Genomic DNA, 14506 nt, shown 5'->3' on the forward strand with positions numbered 1-14506 from the left:
GTCAAACTGTATAAATCAAGTGTTTCATATTGATGTCAAACTATCAACCACTTCAGTCATGCTTGTAGCACATACTGTGCATTGTAGTATATTGTATTTTGAATTATGCTGAATGTTATTTTGATCAGGTGACAGTCCTGGATGTGAACGACAATGCCCCAGTGTTCCCAGATGAAGAGTTTGAGGTCCTGGTAAAGGAGAACAGTGCAGTGGGGACTGTAGTTGCACAGATTACTGCCACTGATCCTGATGAGGGAGCCAATGCCCAGATAATGTACCAGGTCTGTTACTACTACGATACTTAATTCAATTCAATTTCTAATGATTATTGTGGGACTGATGTTTCTGTACTGTCAACAGTTTACATGTTTCTATCTAGAACAGTGGTTCTCAAACTTGGGTCCCCAAATTATTCTGTGGGGTCCCCAGATGATTAGCTTAATGTAAAAAGAATGTCTCACTCAACGGTAAACAAACCAACATAAGTGTATACAGGGTATCTGCACATTTATAAAGTGACAATTTAAGGATTTTCAAGACCGTTTTAATACCAAACTGGCCAAACTGGCAAATATTAAGTAAGCAAGAGGCGAACATTGTGAAAATAGTAGATCTACATGCTCACAGGCGTTGTGAGCATGTAGAATTGTAGATCTGCCATTTTCACAATATTTATCTATGGAACCGAGTCACATTAAATGTAATACCTACAATTCCGAGTGCTTGTCAGGGTGGGGGTCCCCAGTTCATATATGTTTATTTTGGGGGTCACGGCCTAAAAAGGTTTGAGAACCCCTGATCAAGAACAAACATGCGACAAAGACATTATTAGTTATTGACAGTAGTTATTCTCCTCTCCTCCAAACCAGATTGTGGAGGGGAACATTCCAGAGATCTTTCAGATGGACATCTTCTCTGGAGAGCTCACATCGCTCATTGACCTCGACTACGAGACGCGCAATGAGTACATCATTGTTGTCCAGGCCACCTCCGCTCCCCTGGTCAGTCGGGCCACCATTCACATCCGTCTGGTGGACCAGAACGACAACCGGCCCACCCTGCAGGACTTTCAGATTATCTTCAACAACTTTGTCTCCAATCGGTCCAATAGCTTCCCCAGCGGCGTCATCGGTAGGGTCCCCGCCCACGACCCGGACGTTTCGGACCGACTGTACTACACCATTGATCGGGGCAATGAGCTTCACCTGCTGCTCTTGAACCACACCAGCGGTGAGATCAGGCTGAGCCGCAAGCTGGATAACAACAGAGCCCTGGTGGCCCCCATGCAGATCACTGTGACAGGTAAGAGATGATGGAAGAGAGGGATAATGTTGGAGGGAGGGAGGGAGGGAGGGAGGGGGGGAGAAGAAATTAACAAGTACAGGACAATGCGTGAGAGAAATGCCTGGGTGTGTTTTAAGGAATGACGATTTCAGTCTGTGAAAGAGATGTTAGTTGAGGTTGTTGAGACTCTAGAAAGAGAGAGAGAGAGAGAGAGAGAGAGAAGGAACAATGGCACCAGAGAAGCAAGTCTATTCTGTGTATACTTGTAAGGTGTAACAACAGGTGGAAGTGGAAGAGAGAGTGCTGTGCCTGTAGAGAGAATGAAGGAGTACATATGCACTGATGTTGTTCTCAGTATCTGTCCTTTGAAAGAAAAGAAAAAGTGACACTTTAACGTGTGCATTGTGTCGGCTGACATGAAAGGGGAATTCATTGCAGAAAATACATTAGCTCTTTGAAGAACCCTGTTGACCAAATATTAAACATTTCTGAAGAAGGAATCTTCTTGGAATTTCTGAGCTACACAGTGAGACAAACCCCAAATGATTTTTGGTAGTGGTGTAACTCTGTATTTGATGACTATCATTTGTGACTCTCTGCTGGGCTTTTCGGTTTTATGTGGATCAAGACAAATACTGTAAGACAACAACAACAACAGCTTGAGCAGTCCTCTGGGCTGTTCCTTGCCGATCAAAGCCATAGAATTGTAGTTGGGGTAGTTGTCAGGGGAGCATTGTGGCTTTGAAGGCCTTGTCATGGTGCTTATGATGCGCTCGCAGCACTGTGCATTAACACTGTGTTTGTACTCTGTCAGAAGGGCTCTTATTGAAAAATGCAAACTTGGGAGTGCGTGTGTGTGTGCGTGCGTGCGTGCGTGCGTGCGTACGTGCGTACGTGCGTGCGTGCATGTGTACAGTTGCCCTATTTCTACTGCTTTTATGTCAATTACATGGTGTGTGTGTGTGTGTGTGTGTGTGAGAGTGTGATATTTCTTCTTATAACTCACCTTTTTTAACAGCCTCTCAGTTTCTCTCTCTCTCTCTCTCTCTCCACTCCTACCATTCCTTATGTCTGTGGTGCCATGTCATTTATCCGATGCGCATTTCTCCGACGTCGCATTGGTCCGACTCACCCCATTACTAACCCTGTCCCTTACCCTAACACTAACCCCACACACGTAGCCACATAGTCAGAGTAATGAAATGTCAGACTTAGGGGCAATCCCCATCTCTGTCTTCCTTGCTCCATCACTTCCATAACCAAAGGCCATGGTTTTGCCGTACCTCGATGTCTCATTTTCTCCCCTCTCTCTCCCCACTGTATGTCTCTTCTCATGTTTTAATGGCCGTCCCTTCTAACCCTTTCTCTCTATCCCTTTCTGTCTACCACTCTCATACTCCGACTCCCCTCATCCTCTTGCCATCTCTCTTTCCACCTGTCTACCACAGTGGTGGAAAAAGTAATTACATTTTCTACTTAAGTAAAAGCTTCAATACTGCATTGTAGAAATACTCTGTTACAAATATAATTCAACATTTACTTGAGTAAAAGTACCAAAAGTATTGGCATCAAAATCTACTTGAAGTACTAAAAGTAAAAGTACACAATAGGGCTAAAGTGGTTTTATGTATGTTTTAACATATTATAATTTATATCAGCAAAGTAGTTTTCAAATAAATGTAGTGGAGTAAATACAAAGTACATTTGGATCCCAGATGCTAGCGGAGTAGAAGTAAAAGTATTGGAACTTGGAAATACTCAAGTAAAGTACAAATACCTCAAAACTGTACTTAAGTACAGTACTTAAGTAAAAGTACTTAGTTACCACCTGTCTACCATTATGCTGCTCTCCCAGGTACACGCCCCTCTCTCTCTCTCTTTGTCTTTGTGTCTCTCCCTGTGTCTCTATTGCTCCAGGACATGACGGTTATGAGATCATAATGAAACAACAGAGGGGCGGGCATCAACTGTCACTTTCATACCCTGTTCTGATCTGTGATTGCCTCCTCATCCACCCAACCTCTATACTCTATCCTCCCTTTATTCATCTGTCTTTTTCCTCTCCTGCCCGTCCCTCCATCCATCTCCCTCCTGTGTCGATCTGTTTCCCTCCTCCTCCACTATTCACTGTTATTTAGTCTGAGTCCATCCACCCGTCTGTCTTTCACTGCAATCCCTCATTCTTGTTCCTGTTTCATCCCTGCACACTATTTCTGTAATTTCTCTTTTCTCCTTTATTTTCCTCCGCACCCATCCACCTCTCATTCTATTCTCCTTCCATTTTGTACTGTTCCTTGCCCCTTCACTCCATCCACACATTATTATTTGGTTATTCTATACTCTATACTACAGAACATCCTTCTTCTTAGCCATCTCTCTCTATTCCTGTCCTCTTTCTGCATTCCTTTGTTGTTGTTTTCAATGTCTTCTCATTTATTAATCTCCTCTTTTGTCTTTCCTCTGATACCCTCTCTATCTATTCCTCTCCGTCTCCCCTCCTCTGTTCCTCCATCTAATTCTCTTTATCTCTTTATCCATTCACTCTCTGTGTTGCTCTTTCCGTCCACGTTAACCCTGTTGGATGCTCGCTCTTCTCTTTCTTTGTCTGTCTGTCTGTCTGTCTGTCTCGCTCGCTCGCTCTCTCTCTCTCTCTCACACACACACACACACACACACACACACACACACACACACACACACACACACACACACACACACACACACACACACACACACACACACACACACACAGAGGAAGAGACAAGAGGATATGTTACGACATTGTGTGTGTGTGTGTGTGTGTGTGTGTGTGTGTGTGTGTGTGTGTGTGTGTGTGTGTGTGTGTGTGTGTGTGTGTGTGTGTGTGTGTGTGTGTGTGTGTGTGTGTGTGTGCGTGCGTGCGTGCGTGCGTGCGTGCGTGCGTGCGTGCGTGTGCACTCTCATGTGACACTGGTTGTATTACAGTTGAGAGTGTATTCATGCTTTTCAATGAACAGTATTATCTGCTCATGACAGAGAGTGTCTGGGAATATTCTGCTCTCTCTCTCTTCTCTGGTGGTTTCATTCTCTCGCCCCAATCCTCTATCACTTTGTTTTACCTTTTCTCTCCATCCTTCTTTTTTCTGTTTCTCCTCTTCTCTCTTTTACTCTACTCTTCTCTCTTTTACTCCCCTCTTCCTGTTGCACATCTTTTCCTCTACTCTCCTTTGTCGTTCTCTCTAACTCTCTTTCCCTCCCCCCCCCCCCCCCCAAAAGAAAAAAAAGTCTGTCGCTCCCCACCCCATCCCCCTTCTCTCTCATGTCATTCCCTCTCTGTCTCCATCCTGTCCCTCTTTCCCTGCCTGGTCTCTGTCTGTTCTCTATCTCTCATTCTCTTTCTCCCTCTCTCTCTCTCTCTCTCTCTCTCTCTCTCTCTCTCTCTCTCTCTCTCTCTCTCACTCCCTCTGGTGATGTATTTAATGTAATGTATGGGCATTAGTTCCAGGGCATTGATTCTCAGGATAATTGACATATTTAGGGTGAGCAGAGATTACAGTAAATGCAGGATTCATTTGTCTCATGACAGCGATCTGAGCTTACATACAAATTTACACACATCAAACAGGCTTTGTGGTCGAGTCTTGGCACATAAGACAGAGGTTAAACAAAATTCAATATAAACTTGCAACGCTGCAAGAAAAAAGAAGGTCATCCAACTATCAAAGTTCCTGGATCACAGCAGTGTAAGCCAGTCTTCAGGATGAACTCTTATGAGAAGAAAATACAGATTTGTACTCTAAAGACAACTATTGGTACTCCGAAATGTAATGTATGCACATCCCAATAAATCAAGTCTTGAAGATTTCTGATGGTAAATTACATGGTAAATGTCAAAAAGACGTAATGAAATAACAGAGCAAGGAAGCAGACGTGAAAGAAAATGTATCACAAGTAGAGAAAATCACCCACCCTTGACAAAATCACCACAAATTGCCCTTGAGCAAACCATTCAACCCAGAAAGGTTCCCATAGAGCTGCACAGTATAGTATAGCTACAAGTAGAAGACTGGTTGTAATACTGCTTCTGGGTTTTATTGTAGAAGAACAGCAATTCTTCCCTGAATAATTAAAGTCTGAAAAAGTCCCAACATTCTGCCAACAAAATAAGCTAATAAAAGGTCCTGGCTTGCAGACAAAAACTGGCTCCCCCAAAAGCATTAACATGTTGAACTTGCAGGTCTTCATTAAGTCACTGGGTGCCTGGGAGTGTCAAGCCGAACTGCATACAATAAATCTGACATGTGCTTTTACATGCCAAGGTTTATCTTCAACGCCTGTTTGCTGTTCCCTGAAGAGAAACTGTTCTGACTGCTGGAGAGGCAAGCAGCGTTTCTGTCTTCTGCTTGGTGTAGATATTACCAGGACCTTTCTGATATTCTTATGCAGTGGCTGTGGCTGGGTTAAGGCCGTATCAGAGTGTACGGTGGAGAGCTATCCACCGGTGGAGAGCTTTCCACCGCAAGTCAGAAAATAAGTGCAGGACATCATAGTCACGGGGCCCACGGTGAAGTCCTCCCCCGCCTCCCTCTGGTTCAGACGCAAACTCCGTTCAGGTCGACCAATCAGTGAACGGGGTGTAGAGCCTGTCTGTCTGATAGTAAAAACAGAGAGATGTGTTGGGACTCGCGGTGTAAAGCTCTCCACCGCGAGGAATGACGTAACGTTGTAGTTTCATGACTCAAAAAGACTCGAAAAGACTACACCGCGGTGTAAAGCCTTCCACCGCCCAGGCGACTATGATGTCGGCTTTAGGGTCGAATCCATAAGACAAAAACGGGAGCCAAAAATAGAGTTGAAAGAATATATTTTCTTCAGCTTGTAATGCTGATGATATAGCTGTAAGTATAGATTATCAATATATTTCACCCAAGTCTGCAAAGTGACGCTTACATTTGTTATTTGTAAACCCACCAACATATGAACATACAGTAGGCAAGCCATTGATGCTGTAATGTAGCTGTATATAAGCCCATCAATATTAATAATGTAAGTAATGGCTAATTGCGCACCGATGTCGAACACTGAAAATGGCAGATCTACAAGCTCACAGTGCGCAACACAAGTATAAATATCTCTTAAGCCTATCATTGCTGTAAGCCTACCAATGTAATTCCACAATACTCTGCATGGTAATGCCCTTTGGTACATACTGTAGGTCTTTGCACTGATGTTAGTTAAGGTAAGCCCAGCCCCAAGCAATACATTTATTCTACTCTGATTGTACTAATACCAGCATATTTATATTATGCTTGCAAAGAAATGGAAATGAAGACATTAGCTCACTTATACACTAAAGACATTGATGCTGTTTGTAAGCCCTCATAGTTGAAAGAGACAACAATGCTAGCCCTAAGCAATGCTGAAAGTTTCTGAAACCCTACCTTCTGCTCTAGTCAACTCATAGCTTGCATAAGTCAAGACAGCAATGCTAGCAGTAGCAAGAAAATAATTTAATTCACATGCAGGTCAACTGGAAAAGGCCCTGTAGCATTTCCTGTAATGTTCCATGTAATAATGTTGGATGAAAAGCGTAGCTTCCAAGCATAACAAAGCAAAGATCAGAATACCACTAAGGCTATGTTTCCATTACTGAAAAGGCATTTCACCTGAGAATGCACATCTAAACTGTTTTTTTTTGTCCAAAGTTTCTGTGTTGTCAATTGTTTTCACTAGTTTGCTGATAGGTACTATATATTTCATAGCCATGCTTTGTTGCACTTTGAAAAATGTCAAGTCATTGTGCTACTGTATGTATAAATCGAAATACATGCTGGTTTAGTAATCTGAAACGTATGTTCCTTGCCGTATCCATTTTCATCATTTCACTGAGCTGTATTTAGCCCTACTTGGATTCAGTGTCCTCTTGATTGCATCACTTGAGGAACAGGTATTGACTCTGATTAGCTCTCAAGACAATTGAGTCGGTACAAGATTATTTTCATACTTCTGGGAAGAATACATCTGTGAAATGTATTATAATTGATACTTATCTTGTGTGGACTTAGAAAATGTTATTATACAGTAACCGATACTTAGAGACCAGACATCTCTACCTTATCGAGATAAGATCTGAGGAATAATGTGTGAAACATTTATTATTTATTTAATTTAAGGATAATTAAATTAAATTAAATCTGAGGTTGTACCTTTATTGAGAATGCAGCAGACTGTAAACAGGAGAGAGAGAGAGAGAGGAATAGGGAGAGAATGCATGAAAGGTCATTTGCCAGATTCAATCCCATACCACTACTAATACAATGTGCACGTGCATGTGCGTGCAATTGTGCGTGTGTGTGCGTGTGTGTGTGTGTGTGTGTGTGTGTGTGTGTGTGTGTGTGTGTGTGTGTGTGTGTGTGTGTGTGTGTGTGTGTGTGTGTGTGTGTGTGTGCGCGTGCATGCATGTGTGTGTTTGTTAGCCTGCTGCACCACTGTGTTGACCTGGAGTTTACTACAGGGCATGGTTCAACTTTTGTTGAACCGTCAGAGGACAGTAGTCTTTAAAAAGCAGTGTATGTACAGGCGCTGTATTGATGTGATGGGAGAGAGAGAGAGAGAGAGAGAGAGAGAGAGAGAGAGAGAGAGAGAGAGAGAGAGAGAGAGAGAGAGAGAGAGAGAGGCCTAATAAAGAGAGACATGAGGAGAAAGGGAAGGAAGGAAGGAGATAGAAGAATGATGAGAATGTGACTGGGGGAAAGAGAGAGCACAGCAAGCTGCCGTGAAGCGGTAAGCCCACAAATACCTTTGTACATAGGTCAGTACATAAAGGTCAGCATCCTGGAGCATGTATACACATCCTTATTCTGGATTAGATCCTGCTGCACTGTAAAATCTGAGAGTGTTCAGATGTGTACACACTTAGCATTATACTGTAGATCTTTTTGCATTACTTGCGCCAGCAGAGCGTGCAAGTACTGCGTTCGGCTGCGTATGTAGGTATGTGCAGTATGTAGGTAGGTAGCTATGTGTGTTTAAGCCCGTAGGGACCAGTATTTCTGGCAACATCATCATTAACAGCCAATGAGGGACCAGCATTCCTGGTGATGTCACAGGCACCGCCAGTGGTGATGCCAGTAGTGAGTGCACCTCATGTCGCGCTCTGGTGACGCACAAGTACTTGTGCAGTTCTAGTTATTATTTTCATTTTGTTGCTTTTATGCCTTTACTGATGAGTGCACACTCATATGACTAGTTCTATCAAACATATAATTTTCCAAATGTCTGAGTGTCTGAGTGTCTGAGTGTCTGTCACAGCGTTTCTCCTCAGTGGCTGGAGCAATTGATCTGAAATCGCATCACCATTAGCATATGAACACACCTGACACAACTGTGAAGCCCGTTTGTCACTTTCACAAATCATATGCTGTATATTAGCATTTTTATGGTGTATCTACTATCTATTCTGCATCTAGCATGAGGCATATCTATTCTGCATCTAGCATGAGGCAAAATGTTTAACCAGCTCTGTGTGTGTGTGTGTGTGTGTGTGTGTGTGTGTGTGTGTGTGTGTGTGTGTGTGTGTGTGTGTGTGTGTGTGTGTGTGTGTGTGTGTGTAGGCGGGGTGGGGGGGGGGGTTACAGATGTTGTCCAAAATTCATGCAGATCGGTACACAGTATCTCTGTAGCCATTAAACGAAACGGGTATTTCTTACATTGATGCTCCTACATATTATCATGTAAGCACCAGTTAAAGTTACTTTCCATCCCTCATATACTGTGTGCACAGTGCACACCCCATAACCCACACACTGCACATCATTTTGGAGCTCATATCTTTGAACGGGTAAGGACTAGTTATTCATGCTTGAGTTGATTCATGCTTTGCAATTAACAGTATTATCTGCTCATGACTGTGTGTGTGTGTGTGTGTGTGTGTGTGTGTGCGTGCGTGCGTGCGTGCGTGCGTGCGTGCGTGTGTGTGTGTGTGTGTGTGTGTGTGTGTGTGTGTGTGTGTGTGTGTGCGCGTGTGCGTGTGTGTGCATGCATGCGTGTGTGTGTGTGTTTGTGTGTTGCACGCCTGTGTGTATGTGTGTGTGCGCCTGTGTGTGTATGTGAAGGGAAATACAGAAATCCAATTAAAAACAAGATGTCATGATAATACAGACTCCAGACATTAACCACTAAATTAACTTCTAAATTATGTTTTTCTTTTCTTTTTTTTATTGCGAGAATAGGCGACCTACAATTTCACAAAGCATCAAAATGTGATGCGTTCTGAGTAAGGTCTTAAAAGAGCACTTCACCCATTTTCAACTGTGTATAGTCATCAAATTGGTCCTCACTTGCTCATTATTAGATGGCACCATTTCCATCTACTCGCTCTGCATCTCAGAGGTGGGCTGTGGGCAGTTCTGCTAGACCTAGGAATGGGTTGATACGCGATATTATCCTTTCTCACTATAATCGTTTTGTGGAGATTTAATTTATCGTGATATCGTCCTCCGTCATGCACTGGGATCAATTCACTATTTTTTGGCAAATGTTCTGCCCCAAGATAATGGATTTTGATTATCGCGATAATATCGTTAATCATTATCGTAAATGACATTTTCATATCGTCCCATCCCTAGCTAGCTAGACCTTCCTATTACATCATCGACGAGGATTCAAAGCTAATATAAATTACAGCCTTTCTCTTCCTGGAAAGTTATCTCGCTGAAATAGAAGTCATTGTTCTTGCATCAATAAAGAAAAAGTTGGAAATCTGTTTTGAAATTACCCAAACTGGTGATATCATTGGTAGGCAGGTTTCTGAACTGTCTACATGCCACCTACTGTATGAGGCACAAAGTGAGCGGTTAAAAATAAAAAGAAGACAAATACAGTAAAACACCCAGAAAAGGGACCATCTTGAAAAGAAAAGGTGCTTTTACACACGCATACTCGCTCAACTACTCGGAGCGTAAGTGCTGTGCTTAGGCAGGGTGCATCATCTTGTACTATCTTTATCTAGCAGTGTAATGGCTGCAGGTACAAAGGAATTTCTGTGTGTTCATGCGTGCATGCATTTGTGCATGCGTATGTGTGCGCAGGTCCCAAGAGGACTTCTGTGTACTTTCTAGTTTTGAAAGTAGTTTTCTACAACATCAAATATGCAGTTACATTGTCCTGCATTCAGTACTATAAAGTATAAACCTCTTTTTTGAGTATTATCTTCCTAGTAACATCCAGATCAACAAAATGGGAAAAACACTGGAAGGAGATTGTGAACAGCATGCAGATTAACTATTTTCAGACCCATAGCATCCTGACGACATAGTATGTGCCAAATCTCACTCAGCAACCACAATGACAACATCTACAGTATAGATTCAGACCAGCTACACGATAGAAAGTTAGCAACCACATTGGGCCAACTTCAGAAGAAGTCCATTAGGGGCCATTAGATGCATTTTCAAAGTCTTAGCTTGCGTGTCTACTGGGTACTTCTCATCACAGCACTGGCTTCTTCTACTTATTTTATATGGACAGGATGTGCTGTTGTGCATTCCTGATAGTGCTTACAACTGTACTTAAGCCTCAGTGTGTTTGCAGTGCTCAGACCACTAAGTGATGGAACTTCAAAATCATCTTGAAGCAAAAGAGCACTGTGCTTCAAATAGGTTTACAGAAATTGCATAGTAACAACAGTAGCTGTAACACGTTTCGTGAAGCGTCTATACTCTAATAAAACTATTGGCTCAACAGGACAACAGAGGTTTAATACCAGGGGTATCTGATAAGTTGAGACATGGACAAATGAATGTTGTGGTTCATAGATTATGTTGTTGATTATATATTGTGGGATCAGTGTGACATGTTGTCAAAGGGCTCAGAATTTCAACTATAGACCAATTTCTCAGAGCGGCAACCATGTCTGAGTTGTCAAGCGGAACCTCTGTGTGTGTGCGGCTGTACGCCAACACCACAGCTACACAGCAGCGCTCTGGAAAAAGGTCTATATCCCATGCGTAGGACTGTCAGAATCACTTTTTGGGCTTATACAAATAGAGGCTGGAGTTGCAGTAATTGCATATCAGCACCAGGAATCATGTCTGCTCCTAGCTAAAAAACATAACAGCTCAGCCACAACCGAAGGACTGTCAGAAACAATGCATTTACCACCCACCATGATGTAAAAGCATTCAGTCATGAAGTCACCTAAGGTTTATCTAGCTTTGACTCACAATAAAGCAGTGTGGTAACATCAGAGAAGGATATTTTTCAGTACAGGTCATGCAACAAAAAGAGTCTGGGGACTGGAGGTACTTAATCAAATAGCAACACCAGGAACCATGACTGGTCCTTAGTCCAAGTATCTGTTTAGTGTACAAGAAAAAACTAAACAAATCAAATGGTTGTATTTACCAACCATCCTGTCTTAAATAGATGCAGCTGGTCATAGAGGTTAGGGAGTTTGACCTAGTTTCTAATCTCATCTGAGAGGGAGAGGAGGAGTCAAAAGAGTGAGAGAACCGTTTTGGTATTGAAGTACACAGGGCCTTACTTACTCAACTTAAGTGATTAAAAGTGTATTGTTATAAAAAATTAAATAAATCATGTGGAATCTGTATGGGAACAGCTTGGCTCCAGTGTGGATCTCAGACAGACGTCAGTCACCTATAACGTCAGTCACCTATGACATATCTATGACGTATAAGACTCCACATTTTGTCAAGGTTTCAGCCCCATTGACAAATAAATATTTTGTGTAAAAACATTATAGATATGGTGGTGACCGGTCCAGCAGGTTGCAAGATTAGTCCCAGAGACGCACGCATGCATGATAATAATTATTATAATATCAGCATTCCTATATAAATTCTATGCTATGTTCTGTTCTTGTCCTTATTTCTGATGCTGCTGTATCCTATTTTCCACATGTGGCCCGCTATGAACATAATATGCTTTATGCATTTGCATTTGTGTCTGGTCAGTGAGGCTGACATAGTTTCACTGTCTCTACTGAGGGATATCTATGCACTCTCCAGCAGATGTAGCAATAATAATCCCTGATTCTGTAATGGGTTTTGGCCCATTGGAGACCAGTGAGAATAGAGGGGGGGATGGTACTGGTGTTGGTCATGTAGCCACTCTTGCACTATGTCTGCCTGACATACTTTCTTGTGTTCAATAGAACAGATAGGGCTTTTTTTCTAAAGAAAAGTGGGGTGGCCACCAGCCTAAGTAAATAGATTCTGTTCTTTTATCGACGCATAAAAGAATCAGTGGAACATATTGTTGCATAAGCCCTGGAGAGAAGAATGTGGGGAGAGAGATGTATTACATTATATTATTTATAGCTGTATTACAGGATGGTTGAATGTATGATATTATTTAAAAAAAAATTGTTGTTTGGAAACATGGACACACTATTGTAAATTCACACAGTCGCATTCAGTCACATTCATACACAGCAAATTGAGCAAAATCACAAGGGTGAATTCCAATGCCACTTGCACAATACAACGTTTTGATTACTCTTTACTTTTCTTACAGTACTTGCATGTTCCAGACTGTTCTGGCCAGATCTGAGTCTGAACCTGTGAGTCTCTTGGGACAAGCCAGACTGTCATTATACAGGCTTTAACAGAAGAGTTATCTCAGATTCAGAACAAACTTGAGCAACACGACAAAAAACCCATAGAAACACAGACGTTTTCATCACAGTCAAACTTTGGAAGGCCAGGGTGTTCTAAGAAATCTCCTGGGGGAATAAAACTGTAACACAAAGTTCCTAAAATAAAATTAGCATTTCATTTCAATACATTATTCAGTGTGGTTCTGCCAGCCTCTGAATAGCTTCCAAACGAATCTGCTGTAGTGGGGTGGTAGGGTAGCAAGAACATTCTGCAAAAAATAATCCACAGGTTTGAGCTTGCCTAATTTATGCTCCGTCACACAGCTGTGTTGTGGACTGAAACTAGCAGAACTAATAGCTCACAGCGTGTCACATCCACAATGCATTGAGGTCGATTTTTGGGACGTGACGCCGTCATGCAACAAAGTATGAATCGGGCTTAAGTGTCCATCAAGCATCAAGCAACCCACAACCTGTTTTTCATTATTTTTTTTCTTTCTTTCTTTCTTTCTTTCTTTCTTCTTTCTTTCTTTTTCTTTCATTTTATTTATTTATATAGTTTTTTAGATATTTTAGGGCAATTTGACTGTGGAGAGTGACAGGAAATGCCAAGAGAGTAGGAAGATGACATTCAGCAAATTTTCAAGCTGGCTGATAATCAAACTAGACACTAGCCATTCACTTAGACACTGTTATTCAAAGACACCTATTAAGTGCACAGTTTCTTGGCCCAATCTTAATTTGGAAGCTGCAGCATAGTGAGAAGAAAGAAAAACATATAGTCACAAACCCTTAATTTAAGTTTGTGAATTTTTTATTTGATCACTCGTCACCACTGAGGCGTGAGGACTCAGCACAATGCTTTCTTTGTCTCAGAAGAATTTCTCTGCTGAAATGTCTCACTGTCAAATAAATTGCACCAACTAGAAAAGAGTACTGTAAATGATGCATTTATTTTAGAAATGGCTGTGCTCCAGTAATCAGCGCCTTGTTGGGTGTTTGTTGTGACGAAGGTCGCAGTATACCATGGAAACTGTCGCAGCTTGTCTCCGTGTCAGTCAGTCAGTCAGTCAGTCAGACAGACAGACAGACAGACAGACAGACAGACAGACAGACAGACAGACAGACAGACAGACAGACAGACAGACAGACAGTCAGTCAGTACACATTTTTACAGTCTATTGGTTGTTTCACTTGTCACTGTGACATCACAGGTGACATCACCTATGTAAAAGTCCATATATGAGTATTCCCCAGAATTTCTTTTATGCCCATATATGAAGATCCCTGATGTCATCGATATATATCACTGTCGGGAACGGGACTCGAACCCGCAATGCACTGTCAGGCTACATAAGAGCCTAACTGCCCAGACCGCTAGACTAGCAGTCTTAAAGAGGTGGTGCCATGATTCCCCCCCCCCCCCCCTATAAAACATGATTATCAGGTATTATGATTATACTAGGAGGAAGATTTTTTCCAAAAAAGTATACAGAAAGAGTTAAAATTGGGTTTTTATGTGGCCACACCCCCAGTTCATTAAGTATGCATGGATGGCATGGTGGGTGGTGACCCAGCTGATATAGCCACACCCCACAGTGTTGGGTGAATGGTAAATAGGGGAGG

General features: G+C 42.1%; 1 protein-coding gene across 1 annotated transcript in view; it reads left to right on the forward strand.

Annotated features, from left to right (window-relative positions):
• The window catches only part of celsr3 (cadherin, EGF LAG seven-pass G-type receptor 3), a gene marked incomplete at its 5' end in the record, with an annotated part of 135072 nt that overhangs the window by 5498 nt on the left and 115068 nt on the right, over positions 1-14506 (forward strand). The window contains 2 exons of the mRNA XM_080732630.1: positions 129-281; positions 870-1302. Of these exons, the coding sequence (XP_080588756.1) occupies positions 129-281; positions 870-1302 (586 nt within the window). The remainder of the gene's footprint in view (positions 1-128; positions 282-869; positions 1303-14506) is intronic.

This window comes from Nannobrachium achirus (assembly GCF_963921795.1).
Source record: "Nannobrachium achirus genome assembly, chromosome: 9".
Taxonomy (NCBI): Eukaryota; Metazoa; Chordata; class Actinopteri; order Myctophiformes; family Myctophidae; genus Nannobrachium; species Nannobrachium achirus.